This window comes from Leptidea sinapis, chromosome 1 (assembly GCF_905404315.1).
Source record: "Leptidea sinapis chromosome 1, ilLepSina1.1, whole genome shotgun sequence".
In the NCBI taxonomy this organism is placed as follows: Eukaryota; Metazoa; Arthropoda; class Insecta; order Lepidoptera; family Pieridae; genus Leptidea; species Leptidea sinapis.
Window position 1 is genome coordinate 12,805,217 of NC_066265.1, and position 17,857 is coordinate 12,823,073.

Below are 17,857 nucleotides of genomic sequence, written 5' to 3' on the forward strand. Positions count from 1 at the left end.
AGGCTTTGTACCACACATGGGCACGTTTTTGATAAAATTGAGTCACCGTAAACCTTCTGTATCATTTACAGTGTGTCCAAACACGAAGTTCCATTGGCGATAGTAAAATTATGTGCAAAACTCCTTGTTCCATGTTTTTATCGATGGTGAAATTCCCAGAACAGCACTAGATATGATTTAAACTCAAAACAGCACTGTATTTTTAAGCTAAATGACAGATGCAACTCATACCTACTCAGCGCCAAAATTAAAAACATTTGCACCAATCTAATAACAACAAAAGAACAAAAAAATGAAGGAAAGGTAAATAAATCATCCGACATTTGTTTAAGTACACAGTACCTTCATGTCGGCAGACAGTGAGACAAGTATTGCCAACTCATTCCAAATATTTCTTTACATATTATGCGGAAATACCTGGAGATGACATGTGAAAAAACGATTTCTATTTCATTGTAATTTGCAGAACAACTAGGTATCTATTAAATAGCAGCCGAACGTAACCTATAAAATGTTATTTTTACAGAATGGATTAGCTTCTTCGGTGGACGCGCCATCTGTGTTCTGGACATTGCAGTTGGACATTCTTCGAGCCATAGTTCAGTTCGGGACCGGTATTGCGGCAGCAGCGTCGTCTATGTTTTTTGGAGCCAGTTAAATATTTATACCAATGTTAACGCATTGGTAATAATATTGATTATCAATAGATTTTTATATGCGTACATTAGAAAATACTTTTTAATAATTGCTTAATTTTTTACCAGTGAAGATATTATATATATTCCATTTCTTGAAAAAAAAAAGTTCAAGCACCAATTTTTACGCTGGGGTGCATCATTCATTTAATTTTCTAGCAAGAAGAAAACTTGATGGGCGAAATATTGTGCATAGATTTATTTATATCTGTACAAATTTTATTATATGTATAATAAAAAATAGTATGAAATGTATTTTTTATTGCCTAATGTTAAATTCAGGTAACAGTCCCTATAACGCGGTAGAGTGGTTCTGCGTTATAGAGCAAATTCCGTATAACCCGTTTTTACGACCTCGTAATTCGTAATTATTTCACAGTACAGAAATATGTATCTGTGTGGGAAATCTCCGCGTAATGCCCCTGTTATAAGGCAATATTCAAAGTGCGTTACTTATAACGCGTTATAGGTGGGATGAGTGTATATATAATTATATGATAATTCATGATAGAAAATTTAAGAACAAGGTACTAGAAGTGACTTTTTTTTGAGAGGAGGAAATACAGTTACGTATTTACGCCCCGAAACGGGGCGTAATTTGTCGGACTACAGTGTCCCGAGACACCCCATACCGACTAAAACCTCCTCTATGCTGTTAGCCATGCTTTTACAGCGACATGGGCCGTGGAGGCCGCAAAAACTACGCAACAACAGTCGCGGGGCGTCTCCTAAGGAGACTCGAACCTCGGACCGGCTGTGTGCTTGTGGGGAGAAGTGACATACCTAATATGGCTATTATTACAGTATAACTAACATGATCATACATCCCGTTTCGGGCGGGACAGTCACGCTTTCTGGCAATCTGTCCTGGTGTCCACAGCGACGCCGACATATTCCCGCTTTTAGAAACAGACCAAAGGACAATTTAAAATGTATTTTCTCGCACGAAATGCGTGGTACGGCGCGGGTCGCTCGGGAAGTAGAATTCATGCAACTACTGTGGCTTAGTAAGCCATGCCTACTTACCTATTATTCTATCTTATATAATAAAAAAAATCGTTTTTTTTATTGTTTAATGCCACAGATGTCTCGCTCTGGCAAAAAAAAGGTCAGGATAATCATCCTCATATAACAATTGACTTATACAAATGAAAATAAGCATCACAAGTATTGGTGTGGTAAATTTATTTAACAAGCAACAAATAAATATTTAATATTTTTTATTTTATGAAAACTTCTCCTCTCTGCTAAAGTCTCTTCTCTCCGACATGCATTAATGTCAGCTCGGTTATCTGTAAATAAGGGAAGTCTTACATATTTGATTGTAATAGTTAGAAGGAACACAAACTTTCACCTGATAGTTATTGATACGCCCTGTCAATTACAATGCAGTACAGCAAAATGGGCGGCATCAAAACTACCCTCCTCACTTTAAATAAGTTAAGCATTTTTTTGGAAAACATTCTAGAAAGTTAATGACAAGAGACTAAGGGAAAACTAAATGAAAGCATAATGAACTGATTCTTGTATCCAAAATATTTAAACCCGGATTATTGCAGATACTTCTACTCCAAGGATATTTTGAATCGTGCAACAGTTATATTAAATTCAAGTACATAGACGACCGAGCCTTGCTCGGATTTTTAAGAAGGTACAAAACTTGAACAGAAAAAAACTAATAGGACATCTGGATTCGAACCGGGGTCTGCTGCTTTTCGGACCCAATGTCCCATCTGAGCTATTATAGTCTTGTATATAGTGGCGAAATTTACCTTTGTATTCTAATGTTATTCTAGCTGTTTCTAATGATATTAAGATTCAGGTATCGAACGGCCAGCTGGCAGTACGACTTATGCTCGACCAACGTGCCTTTTGCTCGGTGTCTGAGCTAATAATACTCACGTTAAGTGTCGGAGGGGTAGCCAATACATGGAGCAGCGAATCAGCCACGGCACTGGTCTCCAACATGGGGATGCCTTCCAGATTTTCTGCGCCTTCTGTTATCGACGTGCGAACTAACCCCGGGGAGATGCTCTGGAAACATGGTCGCGATTTTGTAACAATCTCCAAACAATCTAGGCGTATACAAAAATATCTACCACATACATTATGTTAATACTAGTTAGGCTGCTTAGTTTGGAACAAAAGCAAAATCTGAAGGTAAATGATAGGCCCCACTCAGTATAATGCAGTGCCATTCAGGCCTAGTAATTTTACTAGACAGATTTAGTGCTTGGCAGCAGAATAAAGCACCTAGGCGGCATCATATGATAAAGAGGGTCTCACTATTTCATTTAGGTACTTGACCGATTTAAAAACTATACAAATTAAATTTGTACCAAAATTTTTGGACGATGCAGGACTTGAACCCCCACGAGCGCTCTCACCAACTGAGCCGACCATCCGAGTGACGCATTGACCGTCTTGGTATATTCAACTGTCAGGTTGTGACAGGTGTAAATTTTGGTAAAAATTAAATTTGCACGCTTAATCCCAGAAGTGAGAGATATCATTTTAAAATAACACTGTTTAAACAATTATTCAAGCAGTCGAAAGCGATATTTTCGTCGAAAATCATAGATATAATAATTTTATATAAATAGTATGGCAACAAAGTCTTCACGGATTTAAGATCTCTCAGGGCGCCCTGCCCAGTGACTTATCTTCTAACCCCCTTATTCATAATGGTCCGCTAACTTAAAACAGGTGCTAGAGTGTTATTTTTCATTCTGACTTAGGTCAATAGAAGAAGACAGAGTGAGAATTAGCAATGCTTTAAGTTTGCAGACTATTATGAATAAGGGGGTCAGTATATATCTGATACACTAGACTTAACTGATATTATAATTGTGTGGGAGCGTAACAACGATATATTTACACTATATTCATAGTATAACCTACTCAAACATACACAGAGCATCCATTATGACGAAACAGACACTCATATACTTTAAGAAAAACATGATTGCACATTAGTTGGCAAATGGCAAACAGGATTGCTAATCAATAGGCTTCGAGTATGAGGCCGTCGTCGTTTTCCGCGCTTTGGTGCATTAATATACGCGGCTGTAACATGCGCATTAATTTCGCTTACAACTCAAGAGACGTGCCTGTAGCATATCAATAATGTCTGTCAAATATTTACCGTTACTTTGATAGCACTGTTCGCCTGTGCCAGCTCGCATTGCAAGGAAGTGGTGAACGTAGTGACTGCGTGCTTGCTCGTCGTGTACACGTTAAACCAAACGTTAAACGGAACGTAATGGCCGGCCATACTGAATCAAGAAATTGGATCAATCAAAAATTTTATTCCATACAGTCTGTCAAATCAAATCATCTTTATTTGCAGGGTAAGTTAACATAGTATTGTTGGCTTTTGTATTTTTGTATTGTAGTTTTTGACGTTCAATGAGTGATTTTGAATCCTATTTGAATAAAAATATTTGAATTTGAATTTAATTATTAGGTGATCTTATCCTAACCTTTAAGGCATGCAAACTTATGAAATTGGAACACTTACAAACCTAGGCAAATATCTATAGTACTTAGACTTTGCTCAGTCTTTACTTACGTAAAACTTAGCTAAGTCCTAATTCCTTGATATCTTTAAGTCTTGATACCATTGCGGTCTCTAAAATGTTTGATCGAACGATGTCAGCGAGCAAAATTATAGCGCTACTTGAGGAAAGGTGTAGTCAATGTTATGTGTCTTAGAGGCTCAAATATGTGAGGAGTTCTATTGTCCTCTGTACTCGGCAACGATATTAAGAGACTGGTTCCGTCAGTCTGGGTCAGCCTGGGTCTGGAAGAAAGAAGAAACCATGCACAGAAGCTCGAGACGACTGCTTTCTGGTGAACCAGGCATTGAGAAATCCCAAATCTTCTTATGTCGACCTCAAAAAGACTCTAGAGGAAGTGAGAGGTGTGCAAAACAGCCATAAGACTGTCAGGAGGAGGCTTCTCGCTGCCAATATATGCAGCCGCCGTCCAGCCCGTGGCCTTAAATTACTCCGCAAGCAGAGAGTTTCTAGATTTAGCTTCGCTCGAAATTGTGCAACGTGGACTAAGAGGACTGGGGTAGAGTATTATTCACGGATGAAGCCAGAATATCACTATATGGTGTAGGGCGACGTTGCAGTACTCGTCGTTTCTTTCAAGAAAGAACACCTTACGGTGGAGGCTCAGTTATGTTTAGGGCAGCCATTAATGAATTGGACCGGACGGAGTTAGTCTTCATAGAAAACGGCTCTTTGAATGCACACCGGTACATATCAGAAGTCCTAATTCCTTATGTAAAACCCGCCTTCATGATTCTTGGAGAAAATTTGATTTTTATGGACGATAACGCTCGCGCTCACCATTTGGGCGATGCGAAAGCGTATATTCAAGAGGTAGAGATTCGTCGTTTAGGTTGGCCAGCTTGAAGTCCCGACATCAATCCCATAGAAGACATTTGGGATGTTCTAAAACAAAGAGTAAGATTGGTGCAGCCCTCTCCGCAACACATCAGGGAGCTAAGCAATGTAATTGCTGCGCAGTGAGTCAGTGTTCCACCAGAAACAATTTAGAGCAGCGTCGATAGCATACCGGATGAATACAAGCTGTAATTTTAGTAAGAGGGGCCCACATTCTATATTACACTTTTACTTTTTATTTTATGAACTGATACACAACTAGCTGTTTAGACTCTGGGATAATTTTTCATCAATTCCGTCAAAATGTAATGACGAAATAGACAGAAACTACTTTCTGCTTATTTATTTAAAGTATTATGATCATACCACTTAGAATTATGAAATAATCTGAAGATGCCAGAAAAGAGTTGTATAATGTCTTATAAGTCATAAAGATGATTATATAGATGTCAAGACTATCTCCTTTAGATTGATAATTTTGACAGCTCAGTGAAATTATGAGGAAGTGTGCAATTATATTATAGAATCTGTTAAAGAATCTATTCAATTATTATTCTCATAGAACTTGCACTCTATGGTATTTGATGTATGGATTTCGAAATTGGAACAATTTCTTATCTATATGTGCATATTTTTATTCAGTCAGTCAGAATATTTAGGGCTCTAAAGGTGGAATAAAACAAAGAATAAATGCGACAAAATGTTTCTGTTATTCATATTAGGTTATTCTAGGATCGTTAGCAATTAAGGTGCTTTATATTTACCTGTTGATGTTAATGATGTGTCCATCAAATGAATGTTTCCTCATGGACTTCAAAGCGTAACGATTGCATAATATAAGCGCACTCAAATTGATATCTATCGTAGACAATATTTGTTCGTCGCTTAACTCACAGTTGTGCATTTCTGAAAAGTTATTCAAATATTGTTACGAAGGTCACGTTGAAAATACGATAGCAGCTACCAGCGTAATGAAATCTCGACCTTATGTCTCAAATCGTAAGGCCGAATATGAAAACTTGATGTTACATTAACAGCTTGTTTACTTCTTTTGTTTATATTATTACTACACTATTATCATTCTTGAATCGAGAATAATCATTACTGATTTGTATGGAACTGGTTACTGACAACCAACACCATAACCTCAATTTAGATGAGATTCATTTAATCAATTTACTCTAGATACAGAGGACAACGGCCAGCGAATGTCACCAATATGCCTTCCATCATTTTCAATCTCTCTCACTTTATTTATTTTCTTCGTTAGCTCTCCTTCGCCATTGATCGTATTCTATGGACCTGGTTTTAAGAGGAAGCATTAGTCATTTTCCATACAAATATGGGTAAAAATCTTATGGGTTCGCGTCACCGAAATGCTTATAGCGTATATCTGTAGCTATTCAGCTGACGTAATGTGCTACATTCGTGCTGTGTATATCTTATAAGTAAAATTTAATAGACTAATTTAAAAGTTGAATACCACAATACCACATTGGTATACCTACTGTGCAATATTCAAATATATTTAGAAAAAATGATGATGATAATTCAAGTATTAATATTAAATGTTCTAAGTTTTCACTTCTCTAGGTACCTAGTTTCTACAATTGACATTTTTTTTCTTATGAAAATACAGTAATTATATCTCTCCAGCCTAGCGAGTCGTTCCGAGGTTTGAGTCTTCTTCTGAGACGCGCCTGTGAGCTACAAAATTGGATCCAAGGCCAAATTTTTCGAGCTAACAGCAAAGAAGAGTCGGTATATGGGCCGTTTCAGGGCCTGAATACAGAATACGTAAATGTATTTTCCACCTCTAAAAAAAACCAGTAATTATACCTGTGATAGACCCCTTATATATGACGCCAGCATTATTGACGAGAACATGGACACAACCGTGCTCTCGTTCGATCAGCTCGAAAACTGCTGCGATCTCCTGGGCCTTGGCCACGTCGCATTTGACGGAATGAATACTCCCGCTCCCCGTCACGCTTGCTTTCAAATCCTGGAAAAATTGTTTTTTATTATTTAATTTATATAGATGGTTTGGACATGGAGCCAATGAGTGAAGAAAGAATGACTTATCGAATATATAAGGCATGTGTGTGGACAAGTCGGTCGCGGGGGACCTCGTAGAACATTCGTCGACCAAATTGGGGACGTTCTGGAGAAAGGAAAGGTCCGAAGCACCCGCAGCCGGCGAGCATGTATGAAAAAAATAATGAATGTAGAGGAAGCGCGTGAGGTTTGTAAGGATAGAAGTAAGTTGCATTCTATTGTCTCTGCTTATCCCGACGGGAACAAGGCGTGAGTATATTTGTGTGTGTGTGTGTGTTATTTATTTATTAAGAAACAAACAGTCACATAGGTACATATTTAGGTAACCAAAGAGATGTTTATATTAAATTAGAACTACAGTTTCCTTAAAATTAATATTTTATGACAATTAAGACTAAAGAGAAAAAAAAATTATACAAAATAAAAGAAAAAAAAATAAAAAAGTTAATAATAAACTAAGATAACTTTACTAAATATAATAAACGTTTGTGTTATGTACTTATAATCGTTCAAATCTTACTTTTTCTTAACACAGTTATAATATTATTTTAAAACTGGATAAGGTTTCTTAAAAATATCTAAGTGCAAGTTTCCATTAATACGTCGACATGTCCGTCTTATATAACTATTTCCAGCATAGCATATCCTACTTTCTTAACTACGAACAAGGGTTTACTTCGACAAGTAGGTACGTATATTCCTTTTGAGAACTTGAAAACAAACATTTAATAATTAACACACATAATTAACACTTGAATTGTCAATGAAATAAAAGCGATAAAAATCGATCCAATTAAAGTTTAACACACCTTTCCACTATATTATTGAAAGAAACAACTGAATTACAAACATTTAATAATTAACACACATAATTAACACTTGAATTGTCAATGAAATAAAAGCGATAAAAATCGATCCAATTAAAGTTTAACACACCTTTCCACTATATTATTGAAAGAAACAACTGAATTACAAACATTTAATAATTAACACACATAATTAACACTTGAATTGTCAATGAAATAAAAGCGATAAAAATCGATCCAATTAAAGTTTAACACACCTTTCCACTATATTATTGAAAGAAACAACTGAATTACAAACATTTAATAATTAACACACATAATTAACACTTGAATTGTCAATGAAATAAAAGCGATAAAAATCGATCCAATTAAAGTTTAACACACCTTTCCACTATATTATTGAAAGAAACAACTGAATTACAAACATTTAATAATTAACACACATAATTAACACTTGAATTGTCAATGAAATAAAAGCGATAAAAATCGATCCAATTAAAGTTTAACACACCTTTCCACTATATTATTGAAAGAAACAACTGAATTACAAACATTTAATAATTAACACACATAATTAACACTTGAATTGTCAATGAAATAAAAGCGATAAAAATCGATCCAATTAAAGTTTAACACACCTTTCCACTATATTATTGAAAGAAACAACTGAATTACAAACATTTAATAATTAACACACATAATTAACACTTGAATTGTCAATGAAATAAAAGCGATAAAAATCGATCCAATTAAAGTTTAACACACCTTTCCACTATATTATTGAAAGAAACAACTGAATTACAAACATTTAATAATTAACACACATAATTAACACTTGAATTGTCAATGAAATAAAAGCGATAAAAATCGATCCAATTAAAGTTTAACACACCTTTCCACTATATTATTGAAAGAAACAACTGAATTACAAACATTTAATAATTAACACACATAATTAACACTTGAATTGTCAATGAAATAAAAGCGATAAAAATCGATCCAATTAAAGTTTAACACACCTTTCCACTATATTATTGAAAGAAACAACTGAATTATTAGTCAACGTTTATTTATTTCTATGTTATTATTAAACGCGAAGTAAAGTTGTTCCTAGTTTAAAACTTTTTGTTTTTAACTTACCTTTGTCACTACAGAATTACACGAGGGAGCAGTAATTTTAAACTTGGAGTAACTTAACAGTGCGTTTATTAATGAGACAGTTTAGGTTTACTTTTAAATTAACGTAACGCTACTAGTAGTGTTTGTTTGTAATGATAAAAGAATCTCTTCAATAAAAATCTTCTAATATCCAATAAACACGACATGTCCTGAATTCTAGACTTTCCGCCATATTGTTTTCCAATTTTGCATCAATTTTAATTGAACCCTCAGTACATTTAGTTGCGAATTTTTTTTGTACATCAATAGTCAACTACTTACTACCCGCTTATATTATCTCTGGACCGGACGTCGATGACGTCACATTGTCGCTATGTACGGTGTGCAAAACAAGCTTCACTAGGATATTATTAAGATCATTTATACGTCTAGGCAGACTTTGACAGCTGTGGAAACGTCGAAAAAAAATACTAATAATAGATTTCAGTTATACTAAAATCTATTTTGAGCAATTCACGCCCACTGACAAACAACGTGTCATACAAATCGCGAGTATAAAACTAAGCTTATCACGCACACTAAACTTATATTCCTGACCAGTTTTTATCGGTTGTCTGACACCAAAAGACTATCTAGACATATAAATTATCTAAGATATTATTATAAGATAATACTGAAATGAACTACAATTTATTTTTTCAGTTTTATAGATTCATGTAAAGGTGGTGTGTTGTGATCAGATTATTATTGTTATAATGATGAAAAATCAATGAAAAAATCTGGGTCAAGTTGTTAAAATGTATTTATTTTTCACAGATATCACAGACCACACACAACACAGAACTACGGAAACTACAGAACTTTAGACAGCAAAAGTCAAAACGTAACAATGAAAACTTAAAAAAAAAGTCGTCTTAGCACGAAAATATCACGACCTTTTTTTATGAAAGTAAAGGACGAGACAAGCAAGACGTTCAGCTGATGGTAATTGATACGCCCTGCCCATTACAATGCAGTGCCGCTAAGGATTCTTTAATAGCCCCGAAAATTCTGAGCAGCACTACAATTACGCTCGTCACCTTGAGACATAAGATGTTAAGTCTAATTGGCCCAGTAATTTCACTAGCTACGGCGCCCTTCAGACTGAAACACAATTATGTTTATACATTACTGCTTCACGGCAGAAATACGCGCCGTTGTGGTACCCATTATCTATCCAGCATCCTGTGCAAGGGAGCCTCCCACTGGTGTGGTAGTAGACATGTAGGTACCTAACAGTAATGAAACTGCAAACCGTACTGACGCAACAGTACGAGCGCGAGGAGGTGAGAGAGGACGAGAGGGGGTTTCACGTTTCAGTGAGGTATAGAGATAATATGGCCGTGTAGTAATGTCAAACAATCTGCGACTGCGGAAATCTTTTTTTCTCTTTAATAACAACCGGATGAAAGTTAGCGCTCATTTTTGAACAAAAATTTAAAAAGTAATATCAATTATTAGTTAATACTCACATCGACTAGGTCACTTCTTCTCGCCAGCCCCACCACTCGCATCCCGGCGTCAGCCAATCTGACAGCAACAGTAGCGCCGATCCCACTACTGGCGCCAGTCACCACAGCTGTCTTCCCATTCCAACGCTCCATGTTTGAAGGAGCTCGTTTTAAATTTTAATTCTAAAATTGAAATAGATGTAATAAGGTGGTCGTGAGCTACCTAAGGGTTCTGTGGTTTTGTTCTCTCTTTTTTTTCTGCAAAAAAGCCCGGGTGTCGCAAGCGAGTCGAGAGAGCAAGTATTGTTCTTGAAAAGATTTCTCGTGCACCAAGCAAGTGAAACACGTTCATGTAGCTTAATTTGATCAAGAGAGCAATTCACTGTTCAATATTTTTGTAATCATCATCAACAAATATTTCAATAATATGTTTGAAAATATCGTAAATAAAAATTTCGTTAATATAAAAATTAAATAGTATCGGGCCTAAATGCAAGCCTCGGGGGACGCCAGAAAGTTTATGCTGAAATTCATTGGATCATTTCCACTGAATTTAGCGATAGATATGATAAATAAGATTTTTTACCACGATAGAATCTGTTCCAGAATGGTGTTTATATTGATAATCTTTTTAAAGATTCATCAGATCCACTTCATCAAATTAAAATAACAGTAATATATATGCATGTAAATTCGACAGTCATCCCGCACGGAATTCTTCTTCTTCTTCATTCAATTTATTTATTTAGACCTGCCAACTTTATTTTGGAACTCCAAACACATTCCCGGAATGTAAGGAAGGAGAGGAGTTTGTTGAGGTTTCTGGAGGAATTGGGGTGGCAGGAATAATAAATATATTCCCACATACGCAAAATAGTTGCACAATCGTCGAGTTGACGAATTTAACCCGTTTTGTACCATACCATAAGGTGCCATAAGCCTACCAACTAAATACATAATTTTACATGTGTAAATAATAACATTACAATTAAAAGTACTACCATTAACTATTTATATATCTAACGTAAATGAACGCATAAGATTACTAAATAACGAATGCTTATTACAATTTAGGTAAACACAATCGATCGAACGACTAATCTATTAGTTATTTCTTTAATGATAAAGAAACCTTTTTTATGAGAGCTAAAATTTGAAGATGTATCAATATTATGATCCAATTTAAATATTTTATTACAGATTACACACGTGAGTTCAATGGGTTTAAGCCGTAGTTATTTTTATAAAATTAAATATTCTTTGAGGAATCAGTAAAATCAATTGAATCAATTTAAATGCTGGCACAAAAATTCTAATTCATTGCAGTAGATCTGGAAAATCTACATGGCTTTTTATGAGTTTGCATTGGGCTGCCTATCTAAGCATTTCCAAAGAATCAATTTCTAGTTTGTTCAGCCTTTTTTGATAATCATAAAGGAAAAAAATATGAAGCATCGTACAAGTACAAATTTATATTAATTATAAACTTAAGTTTATGGAATGTTTATACAAAAAATATTGAGGTGGTAAGATATGGGAGTCAAAAGAAATAAATTATTATAATTTATTAAAAAATAAGTCATCTTGCACTAACGGAACATTCTGCGCAATTGATTATTGGCATCTAAATTTTTTTGACATTACAGTCATTTTTTATATGGATGTTCCGACACCATCAAACTATCAAATCAGTAATTCAGTAGTAATTCACAATAAGATTCAATACGATTATTATCGTTTTTGATACCTACTAAAATAATTCAACACCTGCTTGAATGAATTATGAATTCTCAATTATTAGCTGCTGGCCAACCATGCACATATATATTATCTTTTAGCAGACAGTAATTAGGCATAGACATAAGATACAAGCTATTGATTGAACAATAGATATTGATTAATTATTTTAGGTTATATTTTACTTTTAGGTACATCTTTTTTTCCCACTTTTTAGACTTAATTACTTACGATTTACATTTTACTTAGTTTTGTTACGTTCTACAATTATTAATAAGCTACTTCTTTCAGTGGGTCCCAAAATACATGTAAGTATTCTCGAAGTTTTCTAAACTGATTCTATTCGAGTAAAAAAAATTTGTGGCAAGATCACCAAATAACAGAATTATAATCAAGGATAGGTCTCACTGGAAAAAAATATACAATATTTTAGCGAGTGGGTGGATCTAAAGTCGAGTGTTTCGGAAAACAAAACCAAGCATCTTTAAATTCTTTGTGCATTACTACATTTATTATCAAAATTTTACGCTTAGACACGTGTTTTATTAAACAGTTTCTCGTGTTTTAAGTATAAGCAATGTCTAAAGATTGTTTAACGTTATACATCAAAAAGACAGATTTGTAATAGAACTTTTTTTAAACAATTATTCAACGCATTTTTAACTTTATTGTAATAACACAATAGATATTTTCTGGAAATTCTTGAATGGTTGCATTTATTTTTGTTAATCTGCAAAGATTTCTCATGCACCAAAGTGAAACACGTTTATCGTTTTGTAGCTTATTTTGATCAAGAGGGCAATTCACTGTTCATTTTTTTTTTAATCATCATCAATAATAATATGTTTGAAAATACCGTAAATATAAAAATTAAATAGAAACGGACCTAACAGCGAGCCTTGGGGAACGCCAGAAAGTTAATGCTAAAAATTCATTGGAATGATCCACTCAGTTTAGCGATCGATGTGATAAATAAGATTCTTACCATGATAGAAATTATAATCTGTTCCAGAATGGTGTTTATATTGATAATCTTTCTAAAAATTCACCACATCCACTTCATCAAATGAATATCACTGTAATATATGTCTATGCATGTAAAATTTGAGGAGTTTACAGAATTACTCACAGATCAATTAATTAATTTTTTTCATGGAACTAAAAATATCAAACGAAAAAAATTTCAAATCTATCATCGAGATAATATGAGGTTACCTCATATTATCAAACATAAAAAAACAGAGATATTATTTTACTATTTTAATAAATCTAATTACTTATAAATTTAAATTTTCCGTAGGACTTTGGGTTAAGATCAACTAACCATAAGTAATATAAAATATGAATGTATACTTACAGATGAAAATAGATTCCTTCCTTACAGTAGAATAGGTGAATCCTATTTCATTAGATTATCACGACAATGAAAACACGTCTATTTACCCGCTTGTGTATCTCAGAACTATGGATATTTGCCAACTATGTGGAACCGGTTAGTAACGGTAGATAAACATACTTTCACATTAGTGCAAAATATAATTTCTTGAGGTTTTACTTTCATTTTGGTGTCGACAACAACATGGTCGAATTCAGACGGTGACAACTCTAACGGGTCATCTGATAGTAAGTCATCGCCGTAGACCATGATTTTCATTTTTATTTTAGACTAGCTGACCCGACAGACGTTGTTCTGTATAAAAAATTAAGTTTATTTTTTACCTCCTGAGAGAGTTAGAAAGCTATAAATTCTAATTAGGTATTAATTTTAAACTATTCTTTCAATTTGATTTTTGAACGACGGGGGACACATCAAAGGAAAAACAAAATTGTTGTTTTTATTAAATTCCGAGCATTTTTATATTTATTCACATTTTGAACCTTCTCTGGACTTTCACAAATAATTCAAGACCAAAATTAGCCAAATCGGTCCAGCCGTTCTCGAGTTTTAGCGAGACTAACGAACAGCAATTCATTTTTATATATATAGATGAACAAGCGAGCGTACAGGTGACCTGATGTTAAGAGATCACCGCAGTCAACACTCTCCTGAAACACCAGAGGAATCACAGGAGCATTGCCGGCCTTTTGAAAATGGGAACACCCATTTTTGGAGGCACCCATGTCGCATCGTTCTAAAACACACGCTAATTCCACAGTTTGTACGTGACTGCAAATTGCTTGAAAACTTTAGATGAACACCACACATCCAGATTGTGGAATGATATTATCTAAGTTTGCGCCGTGTCCAGCGAAGGTTACCCAAATTCGGCGACAGGAATCAGCTTAAACAGTTTTTCGGAACACTCCCTGCGATAAATGTGGTAAGATACATAATGAAGCGACGTCTACGCAACGCCAAGTGACCCAGCCTTTAGCAACTACTGCATGATATTTTACCCAGAAAATAATTACAAATTGTATGAGTGAAACAAAATAAAATCTGACGAGATATATCTTCAGCCAATTTAACTTTTAACATTTACTGGATTGTGTAACAACCTAGTACCTTTATACTTTAGAAAAAGTGACGGGTCGAGCAAGACGTCCACGTGATGCTAAATGGTGCACCCCGCCCATTATAATGTACTTAGTGTTCTTACAATATTTCTCGATTGAACCCAATAATAATATTAATTAGGACATCATTCTCACCATTTGGATGTGTCGCTTTCTTCCACAGTGCGATTTTCAAGGAACTTTCTTCCACATACCACAAAGCACTGGAATGAGCTTCCTTGTTTACCGTGTTCCTTGTGCGGTGTCTACAGGACGATACGACATAGGCACCTTTAAAAAAAGTGAGTACACCTTCCTTAAACACAACGCTTCTGTGCTTCCTCTGGTGTTGCAAGAGAATGCGGGCGACGGTGATCACTTAACACCAGGTGAGCTGTACGCTCGTTTGTTCAGTTTTTTATAAAAAAGAAAACTGTGAGCTGCATCGCAATAGCGCTCGTCACTTCGAGAAATAAGATGTTTCCTAAGTCTCATAAACCCACCTCTTGGCGTCGCTGCGGTACCCATCCGGCATCCTGTGCAGAGAAGTGCTGGTGAATTAGGCAGGTACATACTTTTACCAGCGGGAGGCTCCTTTGCACAGGAAACCGGCTAGATTATGGGTACCTATGAACGGCGCCTATTTCTGTCGTGAAGCATTAATGTGTAAAAATTACGGTAATTAATTAATTATTAATTTTCGGTCTGAAGTGCGCCGTACCTAATGTAATTACTAGGCCAATGAGACTTAACTTCTATGTCTCAAGATGACGAGCGCAATTGTAGTGCCGCTCAGAGTTTTTGGGTTCTTCAAGAATCCTGAGCGGCACTGCATTGTAATGGGTAGGACGTATCAATTACCATCAGATGAACGTCCTCCTCGTCTCGTCCCTTATTTTCACACAAATAAATACTTTTTAATGCTATTAGAAGTATTTTATATAAACTCAAAACTATGTCAATATTAAGTATACATTTTACAATTTCTTCGGTAAACATTAAGCTTTGATGAAAAGCAAGAAACTGATTACTACTCTTTCAAGGCTGGGGACCGTGCCAACGGCTTTGAGGAATCGAGCGTAGCTAGGTTACCTCTCTCGCACAAGATTGCTAGTTTTAATTCACAATTAGAAGCATTTTTAATTTATTACAAACACAATACAATTTTCTGTACAAAACTATATCATGTTAAAAAAAATTTCGTTTTATTTTTTCTAGATTCAATGATTAGCATGGCTTCAACTGTAAAAGTTAGGGGTAACTTGGTGATTTTTTTTCGCACTGTCTTTAAAAAAAATAGAAATGTAGGTACTTAAAGAAAAAATTTAATTTCGTCTGATATTGTTTAATTATTTATTGTAAAAATAAAAAATTATAGGTATAAACCGTCAAGAAATGGTTTCAATTGTGTGCTATTTTGGCGATGTCTTGGGGTAGCCTTTAATTAATATTTAACCTACCATTAAAAGAGAGCTCCGTGATCGCCGCTGCTGATTTATATAATCTGAATACGAATGTCAAGTCAAATATTTTAATCAATTAACAAATAAATAAATTATATTTTCAACACACATTTTTAGCAATACCACCGATTCCAATATTGAAAAAAATAATAAAACTAATTATTCGATTATTAATATTATAGTATTTAAAGCCTCGCCTTAAAAACTATAAATACGTTATGTTACGAAGGTCACAGCGAACTTTCGCGAGAGATAAGGAATTTGATTTGGTGCTTACCGGATCTTGACCTTGACATTCCTAGTTGTTTTGTAAACAAAGTTGTGAACAAAAATATGTTTTCTTTTGTTACTAACAAGACTGTTTTAGAATATACAATACTTATTGTTATTTGTAATTATTATGAAGGGTACTCACGATATATATTTTATTAATTTGGTACCGATATTTAGATCCAATTGTATGAATCGTGTTGCTTTTTTTATTGCAGACAAAAAGACCCGAAAGTATGGACGTCGTCAGTAGTGTGTGTAGTAAATTAGGGAATCAAAGACCAAAACGAATTAGGCGCCACGTGGATAGATTGACGTACTATTAGTGCCAATGTGTCAAGAGTTTCTCGCCGCCTCCGCAGTTCAGCCGCGACCACGATTCATGCAATTGGATCGAAATATCTGCACAAAATTAATAAAATATATATCGTGAGTACCCTTAATAATAATAACAATGTTAAAGTTACGCGGTAAAATGAAGAAATAATTAGTGATATTTATTAGGGATAATAATAACTTCAGTAATATTTATTTAAACCTAGTAAACTACCTACTACCTACCACCTAGTAAATACTACTACATAGTAAAAAGTCCTAAAGTTCTGACATCTACAAATAGTATTAGATTACATACAAATTAGATTGTCTTATGGGTATAGAGGTCAGAGTAAACTTTATTGAAATTGGGATACGGATTCAAAAATCCTGAGCTGTACTGCATCATTTAACATTTATCTTGAACATCTTTGTCATAGTAAAATGTCAGGAGGTTTTAAAAAAACTAACAAAATCAATTCTCTCCTTTTCTACTTAGACCTTTTGTTTTTTTTTATCTTTTTTTTTCAACTATACTTTTTATTTTTATAGTATACAGCATGTTGGGATTGCTGACACACTAACGATACTCGAGGACATGATAGTAAATATTAATCGACTACTTAGTAAACGTGACCGAAAATTTTGTAACGCAACGCAGTCAATGCGCGCACGCCCAAATTACACGCTATTCGCCGGGCGCAAAAGTAGGAAGCGCGAGACGGACCTGTCGGCGCTTGCGCATAGCTAACGAAAGGGTGCGATGACGTAACCACACTTCATGTAGGTATAAGGAAATTTGTTCAAGTAACGATTATATTACATAATTAGAACGAGAATTGTGTACTTTCCTTAGATACCGTTAGTGTGTAACCTGCCGTACTGTACAGCGTGGATGGACAAAGGACACACATCCAAATTGGCCCAGTGTCCAAGGGGAAAGGAAAAGGAAGAAGTACAGAAGTACCTTAACGGAAAGAAAACAGCAATACC

The 17,857-nt window shown here is 34.8% G+C and overlaps 1 protein-coding gene across 1 annotated transcript; it reads right to left on the minus strand.

Moving 5' to 3' along the window:
* Positions 1 to 1,865: 1,865 nt before the first annotated feature.
* LOC126967290 (farnesol dehydrogenase-like) lies at positions 1,866 to 13,846 on the minus strand. Its single transcript, XM_050811766.1, has 7 exons — positions 13,678 to 13,846; positions 10,605 to 10,766; positions 6,950 to 7,115; positions 5,875 to 6,016; positions 3,841 to 3,970; positions 2,598 to 2,729; positions 1,866 to 1,987 (listed from the first exon to the last, which is right to left on the minus strand). Exons 2-7 carry the CDS (start codon positions 10,734 to 10,736, stop codon positions 1,943 to 1,945), a joined length of 747 nt encoding a protein of 248 aa, XP_050667723.1. The 5' UTR covers positions 10,737 to 10,766; positions 13,678 to 13,846; the 3' UTR covers positions 1,866 to 1,942.
* Positions 13,847 to 17,857: the final 4,011 nt, after the last annotated feature.

Excerpts from the sequence above, each read along its gene's own strand:
- LOC126967290 (XM_050811766.1), bottom strand. The coding sequence starts at position 10,736 with ATGGAGCGTTGGAATGGGAAGACAGCTGTGGTGACTGGCGCCAGTAGT. Across the intron at positions 3,971-5,874 it reads CACATCATTAACATCAACAG|TATGGCCGGCCATTACGTTC; the intron begins GTAAATATAAAG and ends TTCTTGATTCAG. Across the intron at positions 1,988-2,597 it reads CTACCCCTCCGACACTTAAC|ATAACCGAGCTGACATTAAT; the intron begins GTGAGTATTATT and ends CCTTATTTACAG.